General features: G+C 38.2%; 1 protein-coding gene and 2 non-coding genes across 20 annotated transcripts in view; all 3 read left to right on the top strand.

The window, feature by feature from the left end:
- CNOT1 (CCR4-NOT transcription complex subunit 1) overlaps positions 1-22,507 on the top strand; it is a 98,285-nt gene that overhangs the window by 55,171 nt on the left and 20,607 nt on the right. For 11 of the 18 annotated variants that reach the window (XR_004961093.1, XM_036274300.1, XM_036274296.1 and 8 more), the window contains 17 exons: positions 3,751-3,901; positions 5,098-5,299; positions 6,387-6,533; positions 7,863-7,987; positions 8,233-8,519; positions 9,393-9,471; positions 12,411-12,641; positions 12,956-13,096; positions 14,011-14,190; positions 15,853-15,969; positions 16,312-16,422; positions 16,966-17,043; positions 17,223-17,400; positions 18,186-18,316; positions 20,056-20,352; positions 21,708-21,848; positions 21,945-22,049. Coding sequence is in view for 17 of the 18 variants with exons in the window: in XM_036274300.1 (XP_036130193.1) it covers positions 3,751-3,901; positions 5,098-5,299; positions 6,387-6,533; positions 7,863-7,987; positions 8,233-8,519; positions 9,393-9,471; positions 12,411-12,641; positions 12,956-13,096; positions 14,011-14,190; positions 15,853-15,969; positions 16,312-16,422; positions 16,966-17,043; positions 17,223-17,400; positions 18,186-18,316; positions 20,056-20,352; positions 21,708-21,848; positions 21,945-22,049 (2,701 nt within the window). In the remaining variant the exon portion in view is untranslated. The other 7 variants (XM_036274298.1, XM_036274302.1, XM_036274297.1 and 4 more) reach the window with 4 other exon arrangements.
- LOC118639672 lies at positions 4,206-4,341 on the top strand. Its single transcript, XR_004961246.1, has one exon. It is a non-coding gene; the product is annotated as a small nucleolar RNA SNORA50 (small nucleolar RNA).
- Positions 14,852-14,990, top strand: LOC118639671. The gene has a single exon (XR_004961245.1). It is a non-coding gene; the product is annotated as a small nucleolar RNA SNORA46 (small nucleolar RNA).

Here is a 22,507-nt window from a genome sequence, read left to right on the forward strand (position 1 = left end):
ACGTAATCTTGGTTGTAGGTTCTTGCTTTTCATCACTCTGAATATTTCTTGCCACTCCCTTCTGGCCCGCAAAGTTTCTTTTGAGAAATCAGCTGACAGCCTTATGGGAACTCCCTTGTAGGTAATTAAGTGCTTTTCTCTTGCTGCTTGTAAGATTCTCTCTTTGTCTTGAATCTTTGGCATTTTGATGATGATGTGTCTTGGTGTGGGCCTCTTGGGGTTCATCTTGTTTGGGACTCTCTGTGCTTCCTGGACTTGTATGTCTGTTTCCTTCATCAAGTTAGGGAAGTTTTCTGTCATTATTGTTTCAAATAGGTTTTCGATTTCTTCTCTGTTTTCTCCTTCTGGAACCCCCAAGATGCGAATGTTGGCACACTTGAAGAAGTCCCAGAGGCTTTTTTTTTTCTTTTTGCTGTTCTGATTGGGTATTTTTTGCTTCCTTAAAATTCCAAATCATTGGTTTGCTTCTTGGCTTTATCTACTTTACTATTGAATCTGTGTAAATTATTCTTTATTTCAGTTAGTGCCTCCTTCCTTTCTGACTGGTTCTTTTTTATGCTCTTGAGGCCCCCACTAAGTTCGCTGAGGTTCTCACTAAGTTCATTAATCATCCTTATGAGCAGTATTTTGAACTCAGCATCTGTTAGGTTGCTTATCTCCATTTCACTTAGTTCTTTTCCTGAAGTTTTGTTCTGTTCTTTCATTTGGAACCTGTTTTTTTGTCTCCTCATTTTGGCTGCCTCCCTGTGTTTGTTTCTATGTATTACTTAAGAGAGGTTTGGGGCTAGGTGAGACCAGATGCTGCTTGTTTGAAAGAATTTAGGAAACCCTGAAGCAGGATCCAAGACAGGCCAATCCTATGGTTAAGCAACTGGCAATAGCTTGGGTGGGCCTGAAAGTTGGGTGGGGCAGGGCCTCAGGGAATCACCAGGGCGGGGCAACCAGTGTGAGCCAGGTTGCTGGAGTCCCAGATATGGCGGCTATCTGCTGCCCCAGGAAAGGGCTCACCAAAGGAACAAAGGCCTCTAACAGCACTTTTGTCCTGGAGAAAGCCCCCTCTCCAGCCCTTGCTCCAATGCTCAACAGTTCAGTTCTTCCCTGTTTGTCTCTGGTGCGCCTCGAGCTGCCTCCCCTCCAAGCTTAGAGGGAGTGAGTCTGATAAGCCCCTGCATGGGCCCTTTAAGAGGAGCTGCCTGGGACTCCAGCTGCCTCAGCCTCCCTGAGCCTCAGTTCCCGCTGATTTTTCCAGCCAGAAATTATGGGGACTTCTCTTCCTGGCACTGGAACCCTGAGCGGGGCACCTGGTGTGGGATGGGGACCCCTCAGTCCTCAGGGAGGACCTTCCCAGATGAGGTACCCTCCTGATTTTTATCTGCCACATGTGGGTGTGGGACCAGCCCCGTCCACCTCTGCCCTCCACCTCTGCCCCTTTTACCAGTCTCAGTGTGGCTGCTGCTTTAATTTCGTAGTTGTAGGACTTCCATTCAGCTTGATTTCAGGCAGTTTTGAATGATGGTTGTTCTGTAGTTTAGTTGTAACTTTGATGTGATTATGGGAGGATGCCGTGCTTACCTACACCAGCATCTTGACCATATCTTTTTGTTGCCTAATTTCTCTAGCATGAACCTTTAGTCCATTGTTGATAGAAGTAATGAGAGCAGCCATACTTGTCTTTTGATTTTTGGGAGGAAAGTATCCATTATGTCACCATATTAAGTATGATGTTATCACACATACTCTTCAGTCGAATTTTCCTTTAGTTGGGTGGTTTATCATGAAAGCATTTTGTCATGTGCATCTACATGCATCAACCTAGATGATCATGTGGTTTTTGTTTTTTTATTCTATTGCTGTGTGGTATGTTTGATTTTTGGATGTTAAAAATACCTTGCAATCCTGAGCTAAATCTCACTTGGTTTTTCCATGGAAATTGTTAGCAAAAGATGAAAGAGTTATATGCCCTGAAGAGAAGCCAGAGTATATGACTTGATCTCTATGTATACTTTTTATGTGGTGCTGAATTCAATTTGCTAGTATTTGATGAACATTTTTACTTCGAGATTCTTAAGGGATATTGTTCTGTAATTTTCCTGTTATTTCTTCTGATTTTGATGTCAGGTTAATAACCAGCTTTCTACAATTACTAGATAAAAGTGTTATCTTCTCTATAATCAAACCCTCGGCTCTTTGGTCCAAGGGTCAACTATCTAACCACTGAGCAAAAAACTGGCCAGGGCCTTTTTATTTCTTTTAAATTCTCACCCAAGGAGCCCTGGCCGATTTGGCTTAGCGATTAGAGCATCGGCCTGCGGACCAGGTAGTCCCCTGATTCGATTCCGGCCATGGGCACGTACTTCAGTTATGTTTCGCCCCTGGCCCTGATTGGGGTTGTGCGGGTGGCAACCAATCGATGTGTCTCTCTCACATCGATGTTTCTCTCTCTTCCCCATTCTGTCTGAAGATAAATGTAAAAATATTCTCAGGTAAGGATTAAAAAATAAGCAGATTCTCACCCAAGAATATGTTTTTATTGATTTTTAGAGAAACCAGACGGGAGAGAGAGAGACAGAGACACATGTTGCCTCCCGGACTCACCCCTACTGGGGATCGAACCCACAATCTTGTTATGTGCCCTGACTCAGAATTGAACCCTTTACCTTTTGGTTCACGTAAAGATGTTCCAACCAACTGAGCCACCCAAATATGGCTACTTTTGCTTCTTCCTTTTTCTTTCTTCTTTTTATCCTCACTGGAGGACATTGTTTCATTTTTTTGTTCAGAGTAGGAGAGAGAGAGAAACATCGACGTGAAAGGGACACATCAAGTGGCCACCTCCTGCACGACCCAACCAGGGTCAGGGACAAACTGCAACCGAGGTACCTGCCCTTAGTGGGAACCAAACCCTGGTCTCTCTGGACCACAGGCCAACCCTCTAACCACTGAGCCAAACCGGCCAGAGCTTCCTTTTTCTTTTTAAGAGAGAGAGAGATAGAAACATTGATGAGAGAGAGAAGCATCGATTGACTGCCTCCTTTCACGCCTCATTGGGTATTGAGTTCGAAACCCAGACATGTGCCCTGACTGGGAATTGAACTGGGACCTCTTAGTTTGCGGGATGACGCTCAGTTCACTGAGCCACACTGGCCAGGCTACTTCTACTTATTAATGTCAATAATAAGATTCTGAATTTAGGAGGAAAGATCTAAGGTAGTATCAAGTTTATATGGAGTTTATGAGTATAAAAGTTTCCACAGTTGTATGAGGCAGTAACACCCTAAGATAGGAAGGTGGGTTTTTCTGGTAAGCATTTATCCTATTTCTTGACATTTCAGAAGTTAGTTTTCTATGTGCTTGCCAAATGTAGTTACTAATTACATTTATGCCGTCTTAGCTATACTTAAATGTTTTATCTTTGACTATGAGGAACTAGTGTAAAAATACTTGTTTGCCTTGATATGTCCAGGTTTGGGCATAATTTTTGACAAAGTGATTGTGAATGTGGATTGTTTCTTGGGATATTTTAACATATATTGGTTGTACTGTACACAGGTTTTGTTTCAGAGATATAAATTAGACTTGCAGTAGGAAGCCAATGCTCAGAAAATCCTAGTGATTAATGACAGATGGAAAGACAGAGGATATGGTGGAAATTTAAGCATGTGTTCTAGCAAATTCTCTGTTAGAGAGTCGGATTTGTTCATTTTGGTGTTCTGGGGAATAACAAATGATGTTTTTCACTTTTCTCTTTAGGAGTGTTTCTCAGGAGTTATCGGAAACCATCCTCACCATGGTAGCCAATTGCAGTAATGTTATGAATAAAGCCAGACAACCGCCACCTGGAGTTATGCCAAAAGGACGCCCTCCTAGTGCTAGCAGCTTAGATGCCATTTCTCCTGTTCAGGTAAATGAACTCTACAATCGATACATCTGCATTTGTTTGTAGACTTGGAATAGAATAAACTTCCACATCATCATTAACAATCTACTCAAAGGAAAATTTGTCTGAATTTATCACATTTTAGATAACTGCATGTCTAGCAAACACTATTACATTTTAAAAGAGATCCATAAATAGGCATTGTAGTTGAGAATAGATTTTAATTATTAAATAGAATATGATTCTGAGAGGAAAGATACAAAATAACTTATGTAGGTAAATGGTAAGGGCTTCTTTTTAAAATAAGAATAACTTAGACTTGAGAAATAAGCACTGCCTTTGAACCTGATGTGTCTTGTTTGTAGCTTCACGGGCCAAGCAACAGTGCTAGAGCATAAGGACTTGTTATAACTGGGGCTCTTCAGCTCTCAACTGAACTGCTCTTTTAAAAACAAGGTACATTTAAGTTACTCCCTGACACCAACCACCCCCTTCTCTCTGGGAGCAACATATTCTGTTTCTATTTTCAGCTGCATTGAATGGCAGATTGGGATTTAAGAACAGAAAGAGGATTTAGTGATTCTTCAGGGGCCACTTTGAATGGCATATGGTATATCATTTTCTGTAGTTGTGAAGATCTGAAATAATGCCACAAACTAAGAAGCTTGGAAGTGCAGTTATAAAATATTTTTAAAAATCTTGGTGAATAGCATACCTTGTTGTTTATTTTGTTGTTTGTTTTTGTTTTAAATTAAACTAGAGCTAATCTCCAACCCCCAAGATTTTCAAATTTTGACAAGATTTGTTTTGACTGGATGATTTCTGCTTTCTAATGCTTTTATTGTGTTAAAAGTTAAATATGTTAGAGAGATTCCTTTTGTTTTAAAGGGGCTTATTGGAAATTATAAGAACCTAATGTAACTTGTCCCATGTCACTACTAAATGCTTAGTATTACAGCTGCAGGGCAGTTCACCTGAAATGTTTTTGAAGTTTTGTAGCTTTTATGTTATAGTGCTGGTACTTTGGCAGGGGCTTACTCTTTAAATGAATTTCATCTATAATAATAGTAAGAAAAAAGACTGGTTTAAGTATCATTACGCTTCTTGTGGTTTACTTACTAAGCATATAAAGAATTGTTGCTAAAAATCGCTTTACCCGTGTCATATGTCTGACTTTGCTTGAGGTATGTCTAATACATTTTTATAATGTTTTTCTTTAGATTGACCCTCTTGCTGGAATGGCATCTCTTAGTATAGGTGGTTCAGCTGCCCCTCACACCCAGAGTATGCAGGGCTTTCCTCCAAATTTGGGTTCTGCATTCAGTACCCCTCAGTCACCAGCAAAAGCATTTCCACCCCTTTCTACCCCAAATCAAACAACTGCATTCAGTGGTATTGGAGGACTTTCATCACAACTTCCAGGTAAGGGGGTGGGTGCGGACGAAAATTATCTATAATATTCATTGTGTCCTAGTTTGTGGTAAGGATTTGGTGTGACTAGAAGGAAAACTGCTTAAACGAAATTGTCAAAGTTGCCTTCAACATCCATAGTTGGGAAGAGAAAAACATTCTTATAATATTAATTCAATTAAGATACTTTAGTTGTAAAGTTAGTTGAATTATTCAGTATGTATTCTGTATTACCAAATGACATTATAAAATGACAAATATGTTACACATTTTAGAGGCACTTACTCTATTTAGATCAAGAACTCACAGCTTTATGAATTACTCAAGTTTGGTTTAATAAAGGTAGAAAATATTTCACAAGTCAGATTCAGGTGTATGTTCTGATTCCTTTTGCTTAACCTGCCCTAAAAATGATAGCACATTCCTAAAACTTTCAAATTTTTGAAATACTTTGACTTTTAGGTTTATATTGAAGTAAAGGTTACATTGTTTTCTCCTTGGACTCTCTTGTTTCTTCTTAGTTGTCTTCACCTTTTAGCTTTCAGACTATAAGTTTAGAGTATTATTAAAACCTAAGGACTAAAATGTGGTAATGACTCTGTGACCTAGCTAACACTACTGCTGTGTGGTTCTAGCCCTGATTGTTCATTCATTTAAATCAAATTTACTCTAGTAAGGCCTTTTAGCAAAGTCCTAGTTATTAGAAAAATTCTGTTTGCTACACTTGTGGAGAATAAAGTAGTCCTGGCTCATGCTAACTTAGAAGATAGCAGCTTGAAATTCTTCAGTTGTAATAGTTGAGGAAAGCAAGTCAGTTCTTATTTTGACTACCTTATATCTCATGTCATATATGAGAATGTACAGTTAAATTTTTACATTTTAATATCTTACCAAGAATATAAAGAAATGAATAATTCCAAATGCTAAATAAATTTTGGCAGTCTGTTTCTACTTATGTTCATTTGGAGTCTTTATAAAATTAAATAGACATTATAAGAGAGTTAACAAAGACCCTGACTTTTTAAAATAAGAACTTTGATGTGAACAAAGTCAAGAATGTGAGTAATGGTAAGACTTTTGGCTGCTTCGTTCTTTCTAGTAGGTGGTCTTGGCACAGGCAGCCTGACTGGTATAGGAACTGGGGCTCTTGGACTCCCTGCAGTGAATAACGATCCTTTTGTACAGAGGAAACTGGGCACCTCTGGACTGAACCAGCCTACATTCCAGCAGAGTAAGATGAAACCTTGTAAGTGGTAGTGTTGTCTGTGATTGTGAAGCGTGACTGATGCACTTAACATTTTAAAAAAAATTTATGTTCAATTTGTTGTCTCTATAGTTCTCTATATCCTCAGTAGGGCCATAGGTTGATGTACTTCTTAGGTCAGTGGGAGCAAATTTATGAATTTGAATTACTAAAATGAAAACTAGACATATTCAATCTTTGATCTGCATTGCCAGAACAAAGTGATGGTTAATAAGAATTAGCATCCTTAGGGCTATTATTCTTAAAGTATGACAAATAGTAAAGAGAAAAGTAAAATCTTATACTTAGATTTGACTAAGTAAAAGAAAAATCTTAGTCTGGCCAGTGTGGCTTAGTGGATTGAGTGTCATCCCATGGACTGAGAGGTCCTGGTTAGATTCCCAGACAGGGCACATGCCCAGGTTGGGGGCTTGATCCCTAGTAGCGTGCTTGCAAGAGGCAACTGATTGATGTTTCTCTCTCACATCAGTGTTTCTATTTCTCTCTCCCTTCTTCTCTTTCTAAAAAATCAATAAAAATAGAAATTTTTTTTAAAGAGAAAGCAAAATTAAAATCCTGTTTAACAAATGAAGAGCAGTGAAGGAGGATTATAGATTTGTTTCAGCTTTTCAGTTTATAAAATAATTATATTTAAATTTATTTTAAGGTTGTAACTTTATATATGACCTCATTATATGTAATAAACATTGCTATAAGATATATATGATGTAACAAAACAATCTTTAAAGTTTCACCTCCTTAGTTATCCCAAAGTCAAAGAAGTCCTCATTGTAAATACATAGGTATTATTGACTTCTAAATATCCTTTTTGTGGGTAGGACTAAATAAATATTTATTAGGCAAGATTTGATAGTGTACCAAATGACTTGAAAATGTTAGTGTGAAAGCTTGTCTGAATGTTATGTTTTGTAGCATGCTTTGTGTTTATATTAGTATGTCATGCACATGCATTGATGATTCTTACGTATTAAATATGATTTTCATTATAAAGTAGTTAAGACTTGTTAACCTTGAGTGAGGTTATATTAAGGGTAAATGCATTGTTAATTTGAACCTAGTGGACTTTCCATGGTGTAATGAAAGTCTTGACGAAGAAAATATTAAGGTAGAACTATAGTTGTAAGGCAATTTTGTTAAAATTCTTTGTGTACCTGGAATAACTGAAAATTAAAGTTGTTAATAGTCTCTTCAGTTTAATTATTTTTCCCCTTAAAATTAAAACTACATTGGTGTCTTTGGCTCAATGCCTATGTTATAGGGGAATGAAATAAGAGCCTAAATGCCCACTGGTTGCTTTTCTGTTTCTAACAGCGGACTTGTCTCAGGTGTGGCCAGAGGCAAATCAGCACTTTAGTAAAGAGATAGATGATGAAGCAAACAGCTATTTCCAGAGAATATATAATCACCCACCACATCCAACCATGTCTGTTGATGAGGTGAGTGTCTAGGATAAACGAAATATTTGTGGTCTGGGTAAATCTTAAATGCCACTTTCAAAGTTTTTAGAAATCCAGCCCAAAGTGTATTGATATGTCTATGTATCGTTTGAAATCTTGACATTTATCTTAAGCTCAGTTGGTTGTGAAATAATTCTGATTAATAATTCTATTAAGAGCATTTTAGACAGGCTCTTAATAATAGTTTCTTTTATGTGTGTATTGTTTTGTCTTGCCTTTTCCAGGTATTAGAAATGCTACAGAGGTTTAAAGACTCTACCATAAAGAGGGAACGAGAAGTATTTAATTGTATGCTAAGGAACTTGTTTGAAGAATATCGTTTTTTCCCCCAGTACCCTGATAAAGAGTTACATATAACAGCCTGCCTATTTGGTGGGATAATTGAAAAAGGACTGGTCACTTACATGGCACTAGGCCTGGCCCTGCGATATGTTCTTGAAGCCTTACGCAAGCCTTTTGGATCCAAAATGTATTATTTCGGGATTGCTGCACTAGATAGATTTAAAAATAGGTGAGTGGATAGGTTTCCTACGAAACTTCTTTTTTTTAATATAAGGAGAAATAATAACTATCATTTATCAATTGGTTCTTGCCCTGTCCCATCATTGTACATACGTTAACTAATCTTAATGACTGTGTGAAGTAGAAGAGGAAGAAATGAAAACAATTCAATTAATTACAGTTATCAATTAAGTGGTAAGAACAGTATAAAATGAAATTGCAGGGGGAGTGTGTTTATTGAGGTATACTTTTTACACAGTGAAAGGCACCATTTTATGCATACAATTCTTTGAATTTAGACATTTATACATTTGTGTGACCATCACAATCAAGATACTGAATATATCCATGACCCCCAAGAAGTTCTCTTGTTCCCCAGTGAAGTTCACCTTCCCCCACCTCTGGCAATCACTGATTTAGTAAATTTTTTTTAGATTGTTAGTTGAATTGAACCAAGCACAATGTGTGCCAGTCTGACTTCCTGCACTTAGCATGGTGCTTTTGAGATTCATCCACATTACTGCATGCTTCGTAGTTTTTTTTGTTGTTGTTGCTGACTAGTATCTTATTGTATGGATTAACTACAAATTGTTTTTTCATTCACCTGTTGATGAACATTTGAGGCTGTTTCCAGATAGCAGTTTTATGGCTCATTGTAATCAATTTTAAGTAAAATATGACCTTACATATTATTTTCTTATGTAAAAGGAAGTGAAGTTTATAAATATTTCCCCCTTCTGTATTCTTCCCTTTGGCCTTCAAGTAAGGTAGTTCACAGGTTGAAGGGGAGAAATAGTGTAGACTAGCATTTGGAAGAAAAGTTTTGTTAATTGTGCTGCCTCTGTTCTTACATGAAATAGTGAATGAATGTTTTTGTTGGCAGATTGAAGGACTATCCCCAGTATTGTCAGCACTTGGCTTCTATCAGTCACTTTATGCAATTTCCACATCATTTACAGGAGGTAAGCATCTTCCATACCTAAAACGTTTCTAGTAGTTGGAGGCTTTGTGTATTTTGATTTTGGATGTTGGGAATGGCATTAAGATTTCTTAATGACTGACATAATATACATTATTTGTTGCTTATTTTGCAGCTTAATAAAAATTTGAAAAGTGCATTCTTTATCTTTTCTAAGCAGTGATTTTGCTTGATTTAATAAAACATTTTACCAGTCTTTTAGCCTGATAATACTATCGAATAATAGGAATCTTTTTACTATGTTACCAAGAGAAAGTGCTGGATTTTAAAAAGGATTTGTGCTCTGGCTGGTGTGGCTTGGTTGGGCATCATCCTGTGCACCAGGAGGTTTTGGGTTTGATCCCTGGCCCCTGTTGGGGTTGTGCAGAAGGCAATCTATCGATGTGTTTCTTTTCTCTTTCTCTCCCCCCTTCTCCCCCTCCCCCCTCCCTCCTTTCTACTCTATCTAAAAATCAATGGAAAAATATCCTTGAGTGAGGATTACCCTCCCCCCACCAAAAAAAAAGTAAAGTTGTTTCTCTGATTTAAGTATAAGTCAAAGCTGACTCTCCCAGCCAGTGTGGCTCAGTGGTTGAGCATCGACCCATGTACCAAGAGGTCATTGGTTCGATTCCCAGTCGGGGCACATTGCCCAGGTTGTGGGCCCAATCTCCAGTGGGAGGCATGCAGGAGGTGGCCAGTGGATGTTCTCTCTCACTGATGTTTTTCTCTCTCTCTCTCCCTCTCTCTAAAAATCAATAAAGGAAAAAAAAAGAGCTCTGGCTGGTTAGAGCGTCAGCCTGGGGTCCAGAGAGACCCAGGTTTGGTTCCCACTAGGGGCACGTGCCTCTGTTGCAGTTTGTCCCCCGTCCTGGTTGGGTCATGCAGGTGGCGGTCACTCAATGTGTCCCTTTCACGTCATTTCTCTCTGTCTCTCCCCCTCTCTCTCTCTTCCCCCCCTTTCTCCCCCCCCCCACACCTCCCTCCCACTCTATCTGAACAATTAAAAAAAAAAACTGTCATGTAAGACTTAAACAAGTATTTTTTGTTTGTTTTTAAATCCTAAACTGAGGATATTTTCCCATTGATTTTCAGATAGAGTAGGTGGGAGAGAGACAGACAGACAGACAGACACATTGACTGGTTGCTTCCAACATGACCTCGACCAGGGCTGGGGATCAAACCTGCAACTGAGGTATGTGCCCTTGATTAGAATCGAACCCAAGACTTTGGTCCACAGTCTTGCACTCTAACTGCTGAGCCAAACTGGTTAGGGCCAGACGAGTGTTTCTTAAAACTGTAGCCTTCTCATCACCTGTTTTGATTCCTTTGAGGTATTTAAAAAGGAGGCAGTCCCTGAGGAAAAGCACCTAGAGAATATTCATTTTTAATCCATCTTACATGACTTTTTTTGAGATTCCTAAATCGTTGTTTTAGTTTTTGATTTTAGGCTAACTGGTAAACATTCATACCTTTGTCTTGCCTTTCGTCAGAGTCAGCTTATAGAGCACACGTAAGTTGATTAATGTTTACACAAAGCAGGTAAATGGCTTTATAAGATCATATTTTAAGGAATCAGAAAGATTATAATTTGAACCTACTTTTTTTTAACAATTTTTTTTCTTTATTGATTTTTAGAGAGGAAGGGAGAGGGAGAGAGAGAAACATCTATGAGAGAGAACATTGATTGACTGCCTCCTGCATGCCCCCACTGGGGATCAGGCCCACAACCTGGGCATGTGCCCTGACTAGTAATTGAACCAGCAACTTCTTGACGTGTGGGTCTACCACTGAGCCACACTGGCTGAGCGAACCTACTTTTAATTCTATATTATAATTAGTCCAGTGCTTTCTACCTTATCCCCATGGGTTTGTTTGTAGGAGTTCATGGTTATTGTGATGGCTTAATTTTGGAGACCCATGGAGTGGGAGGTAGGAGTGGATTCAGTCATGTGGGGGGGTTGGGGAAATATGCCAAAAACTAGAGTATTGAAAACTGTACAGGAAAGCAGAGTTTTGAAACCTAGAATGTGAGGTCAGAGGGTTACCATAATCAAATGTGTTTGGAATTAAGAGCCAGAAATAGGGATTTTAGAAGACTGGAGAGCAAAAGAACCAGAGAGGGGAGAGAGTTTGTTATTTATATTTCAGTACTTTTTGAATATGTAGATAATAGTTTCTGTTTTGCCAGGTATAGAATGTTGCAAATAGTATCAAGAGCACTATGTCAGTCCTCTAATTTGTTTCTGGGAAGGAGGTTTATTGGTCTTTGAAATGAGATGGGGAGGAACCAAACCTGTCCTGGAACATCCATCCTGTATCATTGCTTACCCTCTATTTGGCTTGACATTATACAGTGTGTTTTTGTTTTTGTTTTGTAGTAATAGCTTTACTGAACAGTAACTTACTTTGTAGTGTTTAATTTTAGGCCTTAGGTTTCTCATCTGCATCCAATAAAAAGATCCGTTTACTATATACATTGATCTTCAGATAGAGGGGTGTGGGGGGAGAGAAACATTCATTGGTTCCCTCCTGCACCACCTGGGAATTGAATGTTAACCCTGGACTCTGGTTCATGGGCCGGTGCTCTAACCACTCAGCAGCAAACTGGCCAGGGCTGCTAATATAAATTTTAAATAAATGTTAAAGTATGTGTGTATTAAGGGATTTAAGGAAATTTATATGCAGAAGCTTGTGGCTGCTTTTTTGGAAGTTACTTTGCTACACTAGTTCTTTCATAACTACTGATACTTTACCCACAAGGAGTCTGCATGATATATTTGGGAATATGGGCCAGGATGGGACAAGGAGTAAGGGAGGTAGATGAACCTAAAGAGTACTCTAATGACTTCTGGCCTCTCAGAAGTGAGGGGAGTATAATTCAGAATTTTCAGTTTCTGTTAAGAACTCTTTTAATGTGTTTTCCTCTCCCTACCCCTATAGTATATTGAATATGGACAGCAATCTAGAGATCCTCCTGTGAAAATGCAGGGCTCTATCACAACCCCTGGAAGTATTGCACTGGCTCAGGCCCAGGCTCAGGCCCAAGTTCCAGCAAAAGCACCCCTTGCTGGTCAGGTTAGCACTATGGTAACCACCTCAACAACCACCACTGTTGCTAAAACGGTTACAGTCACCAGGCCTACCGGAGTCAGCTTTAAGAAAGATGTGCCAGTAAGTAGGTCTTTTTTTCTCTTTCAAGATTTGTTATGTTGTAATACTTGCATTAGTGAGCATGTATTTTAATTTTATTATAATCAACACATGCCTACTAAAAAAGGTGACAAGACCAGCATTTCTCCCTTTGTGTCTCCCCCAGATTTCCCAGAGGCAGCCACTATGAATAATTTAATACATATTCTTATCCACACCTTAGTGGACAGTCATACACACTATATGTACTTTTCATACTAATGGAATATGTGTACATTTTCCCCTGGAACTTGTTAACTAAGCATTTAAATTTGTTTATGTATTTATTTCTTTAGCCTTCTATTAATACTACAAATATAGATACGTTGCTTGTGGCCACCGATCAAACTGAAAGAATTGTGGAGCCCCCAGAAAATATCCAAGAGAAAATTGCTTTTATCTTCAACAATCTCTCACAGTCGAATATGACACAAAAGGTGAGCATAATGTAATAGCTTATATAGCACTATGAATGTTCTCTCTTCTTATCCCTAATGGGTTGGGGGATTTATATTCACATTCTGCATCATTTTTAATATATAATTTTGAAGGTAGAGGTAATAGAATCAAAACAAAGGGAATGTAGTTACAGTTTTGTAGACATTACATAGCACTAGTTTTAACTACATTATTTTGCAGTGAGTTACAGCCATTTTACAGTAAACTTCGTGATTTCATGATGATGATAAGGTTTTTTTGTACTTCTAGTCCCATCTCATGTCCCTCCCAGAGACCACTGAGATCATTTATTAGGAGCCTAATAACTGAGGTAAACCTTGTGAAAAATAAGGAATGATGCTTCCCTTACAAGATTGTATGCTAAGACAATACTTAGAAATGCCTGTTTTAACCAGTAAAATAAGACTGAACAAGTGGGTTTGAGATATATGTAAGTGCTGTCTTTTTAAATCCCACCATAATTGATTTGGGGGAAAAAGATTAAAAGCCTTTACTATCTTTTTTGGAAAAGAAGTATCAAACTTTACAGATGATTCCTAGAGATGGAAATTTAGAAAACATAGTTCTGGTGTTAGGTCTTTTAATGGCAGGTCGTAGATTAGTAATTTATCCTTTTTTGGTCAAATGGAGAGTTGGGTAAGATGGGGGTGAGGGACTACATGTTTTCTAATTTTAAAGTTGAAAGCCTCGATAGTCCTAATCACCCGCAGTTTATGGACTTGAACATACTGTACTTCGTAGCATCTGTCTGATGTGGGGAGAGAGGTAGCAGAATGATTTGATTTAGCACCTAATTTGGCAAGGAGCCATGTGCTGTAGTACTCAGCTCAGAAATAAAACACATAACCATATATCTTTTAATTATATACTTCCTATGTCATTTGTTGGCTAGGTTGAAGAACTAAAGGAAACTGTGAAGGAAGAATTCATGCCTTGGGTTTCACAATACCTGGTTATGAAGAGAGTCAGTATTGAGCCAAACTTTCACAGCCTGTATTCAAACTTCCTTGATACGCTGAAGAACCCTGAGTTTAATAAGATGGTTCTGAATGAGACCTACAGAAACATCAAAGTAAGTTCTTGTACTTCTTTTCTGTTTTTGAGTATGGAAATACTTGATTGTACAGACAGAATTTGGAAGGGTGAGGGGTGTTGTTGTTTTTTGTACATATTGTTTATGAAAGTTGCTGTAGCATTTGTTTCTAATATAGAACTAAATTTCATGAAGAATTTAGTCTTCAAGACATACTCTCTGTATTGTTTACTTTGAAAGCAACTACTATTCTGATTTTGTTTTCATTCCATGCATGGTTTTTCTTTACCCTCTGCATGTTTTTTCATCCCCACATTATTTGCATTATGCTCTTAACTGTACTGTAGTCCTTTTATTAAAGATAGTATTAATAAAAGCGCGTCGTATGGGTATATATTGCTAATGGATATTTATGTTGTTAACTTTCATTATTACAGAAACAGTGTTGCAGTGAATGTTTTCCTTTGTCTTAATTCCCAGTTATTTCAACTCTAAACCTGTTTGTGAACTAGCTATTGTTTCAGATTCTCAGCTGTTTATTTTAAGGTCAAGCTTTTCCTAATGAGTGAATGAATGCTTGTTCCATGAAATTCAAGTATTTTATTTCCTAGAACGGAATAACTTTCAAGTACACAGTGTGAACCAGCATAGAGCTATGATCATTCTTTGATGAGTACCTTGGGACATTGGCTGAGGAGCCAGCACTATATTTAAACCTATGGATGGGAATTTTCCCTATTCTAGGTTACGCTGTAGTGCAAAAGAATTCCTGGCTCTTTTCTGTTGCACAGCTGACATTGTGCCATTCTGCTGTTGCTGGATGGAGTTAAGAAACATAACTATATTTAGCCTTTATTATCTGATAGTAAGGATGGTTGGGATATATGAAAATTTCCACAGACTTGAAAGCAAAATCTCAAGATCTTTCAAACAAAATTTTATGTCACATATTTTAATTTTTAGCCATAAATTAAGAGGTATCATGTAGTAGAAGGATGTATGTGATGGTTCTTTCCCCCTTATGAAAGAACGAGAAAGTTAATGAAATGGATTGTGTTTTCTAGAAATTTGCAAAGAAGTGTATTGACACTGCATTTCAGAAAGTTGTCTTCTTTCTAGTGCTCAAGTTTGCAATAGATATTGTGATCTTTGTTACATTTCTCTATATGCCTGCTGTCTTGAAGGACTTAGAAGCATGGATAGAGTCTTCATTTGAATTGAATTTAGCTATTAAAAATAGATTTGCAGTTGGGTCTCTGCTTCAAACTATCTAACATTTTCAGAATTTTAAAATGCTTTTTGTGGGAGCAAAAATGACACTAACCTTGTGTACTTTGCATTTTGTGTGATGTAGTTATGTAACCTATTTTTTTTTAATGTAAAGGTAAAAATGTCACTGAACACAAAATAGTGCTGTTATAGATAGTATGGAATAGATCTACTTTGGGGCGGTGGGGGGGGGGTGTTCTCATAATTGATGACTTTCTAAAGAAATTATTATTTTTCCATCACCATTTATCTTTTCTGTTCCCTCTTCCACACCCTTTTCTTCTCCCTACATTGGTGTCCATGTCCATGATTGGCTTGTTTTTTAACATAGAATAATGGAATTCTCAAACATTTAGTTGAGAGACACCCCCCCCCCCCCCCACCTGCCATAAGCTCATTTTCACACTTTTCTTAATCCTACATTTTTTTCAGGTGCTGCTGACCTCTGATAAAGCTGCAGCCAATTTCTCAGATCGTTCTTTGCTGAAGAACTTGGGACATTGGCTAGGAATGATCACACTAGCTAAAAATAAACCCATCTTACATACTGTGAGTTCCAGCTAAAGGTTTATGTAAAACTTGAGAAGATTCATACAGCATATTATGTCTAAAAGTCTTGTCTTTATTTGGGGCTATTTTAATGATAATTGGATGCTTGTAAGAATTTGGCCCATGTTTTGAATCCCTAATTGCATGCTCATAGCCCCACATTTAGCAGTATAAACAAAAGCCAGTAAGATATGATTGTCACTCCTTTCTTTTTGTAAGACAAGAGTCAGAAATACTGATTCATCTTGTGAGGATGAATTTGACAAATTGCCTTTCTTTGTGTACTTCGTGAAGGTTTTTGAGGTATATTTCTAGCTTTTAAAAATACTTTTTCTCCCCTAGGACTTGGATGTAAAATCTTTGCTGCTAGAGGCTTATGTTAAAGGACAGCAAGAATTGCTCTATGTAGTGCCCTTTGTTGCCAAAGTCTTAGAGTCTAGCATTCGTAGTGTGGTGAGTACATTTTAATATTTTATTGATGGCTAAATTGTAAGAGTTAGTTTCAGCACAGGGCAAGGAATTATGTCTTTAGTTTTCATGAATAATGTTAGTTCAGTCAGTCTTCGTCAGATAAAGTTGATTTTTCAATTGAGAACCTAAGTAGGATTAAAAGACTGATGCTTAATGGGTGGCTTTGGGTTTTGGTGTTTATCTGAAATATTATATGGAAGGCTAGGTAGGGGTTTTGTTATGGCCACATAAGTATAAGTGCTTAAGTATTTAAAATTTTTTTCCTTTATTGGTTTTTTAGAGAGGGAGAGAGAGAGAAACATTGATGAGAGACAACATCGATTGGCAGCCTCCTGCCAAATCCTCCTGGGGATTTGGCCCACAACCTGGGCATGAGCCCTTGACCAGGAATCGAACCGGCAACCTCTTGGTTCATGGGTCGACGCTCAACCACTGAACTACACCAATAAGGCAGTGCTTAACTATTTTAAATAATGCAAATTGATATGATTTTGGGGCCAGCTTGACATAATAGATTTTCTTTAGGTTTTTAGGCCACCCAACCCCTGGACAATGGCAATTATGAATGTATTAGCTGAGCTACATCAAGAACATGACTTAAAGGTAAATTTCTTGCTTCTTTATCCTTTGGGACATTCTCTGTCTTCATATTATTAAAATTTTCAGGAAAAGGTATTTGCCAGGGAGGGGGGCACTGTAACAATTGGGTGAGACTAATGTATTTTATGAATAAAGTTGAAATTTTATTTTTAAAATTCTAATCGAATATTGGAATTGTGCAGTTAAACTTGAAGTTTGAGATTGAGGTTCTCTGCAAGAACCTTGCATTAGACATCAATGAACTGAAACCTGGAAACCTCCTAAAGGATAAAGATCGCCTAAAGAACTTAGATGAGCAGCTCTCTGCTCCCAAGAAAGATGTCAAGCAGCCAGAAGAACTCCCTCCCATCACAACCACAAGTAAGTATGATAGGTACTCCTTTACTTCGAAGAATGTTCTCGTAAATGGTACATTTTTATTCTTACAGCAAGTTAAAATTGTTCAACATTATGTGGCACTGAAATTTTTGTATACTTTTTGGTGGGCCTTCTAAATTATTAAGGAAATGTTAGCAATGTCTAGGTGTTGTTACCATATTTTAGAGTATATCTAGTAATTCATATTGTATGTTTAATTAAGTTGGGTTATCATTTATATTGTTTGATGTCTCAGAAAGGATTCAGTGGCATGATAGCCTGTGTTATTCCTCAAATCTGGGCATGACCAGACCAGTTAGACCTGCCAGGGGAGTGGATTACTTTATCTAGGTCAAGATAGTAGGAAGGGGGGAGCAATAGAGATAGTGAACAAATGATTGGAAAGTATGGTTAGAATAAACCAGTTTTTCTTTTTCTCATAGCCCTCTCAGTAGCTAAAAAATCCCTGGGTGGAACCAAGGAACAGCCTAGGTTGAAAATAACACATCTATAATAAGGAATAATACAAGGTTTGGGCTTGCAAATGTGGCATGAGCCGTCAATTGATTTCTGTGCTATGGGCACTGCCACTGACATAGTTTTGCATGCTTTGTTCAAATCTGTTGAATAACAGAATTTTTCTTATGATAGTTCATCGTGGGGAATATGTGGTCTGTGCCATCCCCCTACACCCCACCCTCTAATCCAATTTCATGAAATAAAGTTTTATAGTAAATTCAAGAAGTATGCTCTTTTTATTAGCTCTTATTTTATTTCTTTTCTTTTAGCAACTTCTACAACACCAGCCACCAGTACCACCTGTACAGCCACTGTTCCACCACAGCCACAATACAGCTATCATGACATCAATGTCTATTCCCTTGCAGGCCTGGCACCACACATTACTCTAAACCCAACAGTAAGTAAACACCATCCTGTCCCTCAACTTCTAGTTTGTGACATTGGTCACCTTCCCTTCCCCCCTTTCTGTATTCCTAGGTGTTGTAGGTGTTTGTGCAGAGAGCAGGAATTAGGAACTCTATTGTGTAGAATAGCTGGGATTTTTTTCAACTCTAAAAATAGTCATTGTGACTAGGTATCATTTATATATCTGAACCCATGATTAAAATTGGCAACTGGCTCCCTATGCAAACCAAGAGAGGCATGCCCTGCAGTATTAGGATGGCAGAAATTTGGAACCATCCTTGACCCTCAACCCAATGTATGTGTTTTTATTTCGACCAAGACTGATGGAGAAGTGAGTAGCAGTGCAGATCTGGCTTTTGATATTTTTCTTCCACTTGACATCTAGCCTTTCTGAAATGGAGGTTGTGAGTGTTTGCAATGATAGCTTGTTTGCTAAGTACCTATGAAATGTACTTAAATGCTATTTAAAAAAAAAGACAGCTGGCAGTACACAGGGGGACAAAAGTCGGTTTACAGTTGTGGGTATGCAGAACAATTTATTTTTGTTTATTATTGTGTTATTTTCAATACAAACAACTATAAATGTATTTTTGCCCCACCCTATATAATCACAATCTCTAAGAATTTCTTGCTCAGGTCAGAAGATTCTCAGTTTATACCATTATCATGTCACCTTACCCTTGCATTAGCCATTTCTTTAGGCAGATAGCTGAAACTGAGCTGATTCATGTGTGTATATAAAATCTCCAGGTTAAGATCTAGAAGTAACTTTATACTTTGTTTCTGTGCCCGGGTTCTGGGAGTCAGTCTGGTCTAATGTCATAAAATAACTTCCCATAAATCTTTTTTCCTGTACTTATAGGCTATATTTTACTCTTTATATTCAGAGTGATAATTGATTATCTTCTGTCTTTTATTATGCTTAACTTAACATTTGTTGAGCTTTTGTCATTGTTGATCCTTACCCTAGGATATTTTCTCCATTGATTTTCTGGAAGAGATGGAAGAGATGAAGGGAGGAAGAGAGAAACATCGATGTGAGGATGTGAGAGAGACACATCGATTGGTTGCTTCCCACACCTTCCATGTAGAAATAAAAGTTTTGTAGAAAGCATTTTTTATGTAAACTTGGATCTTTTTCCATTTTTCAAAGCTACTAAAGTTACTTTTTTTTTTTTTTTTTTTAATTCTCACCCAAGGATATTTTTTCATTGCTTTTTAGAGTGTGAGGGAGGAAGGAGGGGGGGGAGAGAGAGACACACACACACATCAATTGGTTGCCTCCCGCCCCATCCCAACAGGGGCTGAAGATCAAACCTGTAACCAAGGTACATGCCCTTGACTGGCAATCAAACCCAAGACTCTTCAGTCTATAAGCCAACGCTCTAACTGTTGAGTCAAGCCAGCCAGGGCAAGAAGTTACTTTTTAAAGGAGTACTTGAGTCACATATTTTGTCTAAGCAAGTAGTGTGTCTTTAGGTGATGCATGTTGTAATGAACTATAGAACTTTTTAAAAATCAAAGACTTATGTATTATCTGCATCGCAAAGTATACTTAATACTACTCCCTCTTTGTAGCCCAATTTTTGATTCATGAGCTTTTTATTTTCAAGTAGAAATTGGTAGTTAGTGGTAAACTTGAAGTAATTCTAAAATCATGGGTGTGATTGATGGAGATTGGGTTGTTTTATTTAAACAATCTGTTGACATAACTTGTTTTTTCCCACCTAGATTCCCTTGTTTCAAGCCCATCCACAGTTGAAGCAGTGTGTGCGCCAAGCCATTGAACGGGCTGTCCAGGAGTTGGTCCATCCTGTGGTGGATCGATCAATTAAGATTGCCATGACTACTTGTGAACAGATAGTCAGGAAAGATTTTGCCCTGGATTCTGAGGAATCTCGAATGCGAATAGCAGCTCATCACATGATGCGGAACTTGACAGCTGGAATGGCTATGATTACTTGCAGGGAACCTTTGCTCATGAGCATATCCACCAACCTGAAAAATAGTTTTGCCTCAGCCCTTCGTGTAAGTTGATTATTTCTGTGCTGTAGCACAAAACTGATTGCTGCTTGTCTGAGTTTCTTTTCTTTGCATTTCTACTTACTCTAATAGTCACCATTTTTGTCTGACATCTTTTTGTTTACTATTGTATCTTCAACACAGTGTTTGACAGCAGATACCTGAATATTTATTGCTTTAAAGAAGTAAAGGATTTCTCTCTCTCTCTCTCTTTTTGTTAATCCTCACCTAAGGATTTTAAAAAATGTTTTTATTGATTGTTTAGAGAAAGAGGAAGGGAAAGAGAGAAACATCAGTGTGAGAGAGAAGCATTAATCCTCTGCCTCCTGCATGCCCTCTACTGGGGATTGAGCCTGCAACCTGGGCATGTGCCCTGACCAGGAATTGAACCAGGACCCTCTCAGTCCTTAGGTCGATGCTCAGTCTACTTATTCATACCAGCCAGGCACCTGAGGATATTTTTTTTTTTTTTTTTAGAGAAAAGTGGAAGGGAGGGAGGGAGAGAGAAACATTGATGTGAGAGAGACACATCAATGACTTACCTCCTGCCCCGACTGGGGCCAGAGATGGAACTGCAACCCAGGCACGTGCCCTTGACTAGAATTGAACCTGAGACTATTTTGGTCCATGAGCCAGTGCTCTAACCACTGAGCATAATTGGCCTTGGCAGAAAGGATTTTTAAAAAAAATGCATAAGTTAATAATAATCTTGATTTAGTTTACTGTGAAGATTTTTTTTATTTTTTAAATCCTCACCCAAGGAAATTTTTTTCCATTTTTTGTTCAGATAGAGTGGGAGGGAGAGAGAGAAACATCGATGTGAAAGGGACACGTCGAGTGGCTGCCATCTGCACGACCAACCAAGGCCGGGGACAAACTGCAACCGAGGCAAGCACCCCTAGTGGGAACCGAACCCAGGTCTCTCTGGACCGCAGGCTGATGCTCTAATCGCTGAGCCAAACCGGCTAGGGCTACCATGAAGAATTTAAATTAAACCACTTGGAATAGAACAGTGCAAAATATTTAAAGTGATTTCGTATGTACCTACACACAGTATAAGTAACTCAGTTATTAATTTGGGTCTCAGATGTTATCGTTATCATGCCTTTGTTTACTGCCTTTTTGTTTTCATATTGTTTACCATCTTCACAGAAACCCGGTAAGATGTTTTAGGTGAATGTTACTTTCATCTTAAAGATGAAGAGGATTGTTAGACTATTTTAATGGTCATAGCTAATGAGTCATAAGTAGTCAAAACTTTTAAATTTGTATGTCTAAACACTGCGTTTCCTATTAGCCTATCTGTCTTGTCTATCCACAGAAAGCTTTAAATCTTTTTTTTGCATCTCTCCTCCCAATAGACTGCATCCCCACAACAAAGGGAAATGATGGATCAGGCAGCTGCTCAATTAGCTCAGGATAATTGTGAATTAGCTTGCTGTTTTATTCAGAAGACTGCAGTAGAAAAAGCAGGCCCTGAAATGGACAAGAGATTAGCGACTGTAAGTGTTTAGCATTTGCCTTTTAAGGATTTTTCTTTTTTGTCTTTAAGAAAGTGCCTCATAACAAGAACCTCAGTGACTTTTTTTTATTTGCAGGAATTTGAGCTCAGAAAACATGCTAGGCAAGAAGGGCGCAGGTACTGTGATCCTGTTGTGTTAACATACCAAGCTGAGCGGATGCCAGAGCAAATCAGGCTGAAAGTAAGAATTGAGGGCTGTCTCTCCCTGCCCCATCTTTGTTTTCTTTCTGTTCTTGTTGCTTAAACTCTTCACTAGGTACTAGGGCAGAGGGGTTAGTTTTTTGAGAAAAAGTATCTCACCTTAGTAGAATTTTACATAAAGGCAACCTGTGGAGAAGCTATAGGTAAGATGTGCGCCCCCAGCCCCTAGTTGTAGAAGTGCCACTAAAAGAGTTCATATGCCCGTTAGTTTTTATGTTTCCCAGCTTGGTCTTCCCTTTGGCTACTTGTGTTTTTATTGTTAGTTGCTTATTGGTGACAAGAAGATGGTAACACATTTGATCATTTTAAAACTAGCTCCATTGGAGAATTGGTAGTGGTATGGTCCTGTATGAGGCATTTTCCAGTAGAAAAACTCCTAATGAATTAATGATTGAGGATGACTGACAGGATTCAGGGAAATGGGAAACACTGTGTGTG

Source organism: Molossus molossus, unplaced genomic scaffold (genome assembly GCF_014108415.1).
Source record: "Molossus molossus isolate mMolMol1 unplaced genomic scaffold, mMolMol1.p scaffold_m16_p_21, whole genome shotgun sequence".
In the NCBI taxonomy this organism is placed as follows: Eukaryota; Metazoa; Chordata; class Mammalia; order Chiroptera; family Molossidae; genus Molossus; species Molossus molossus.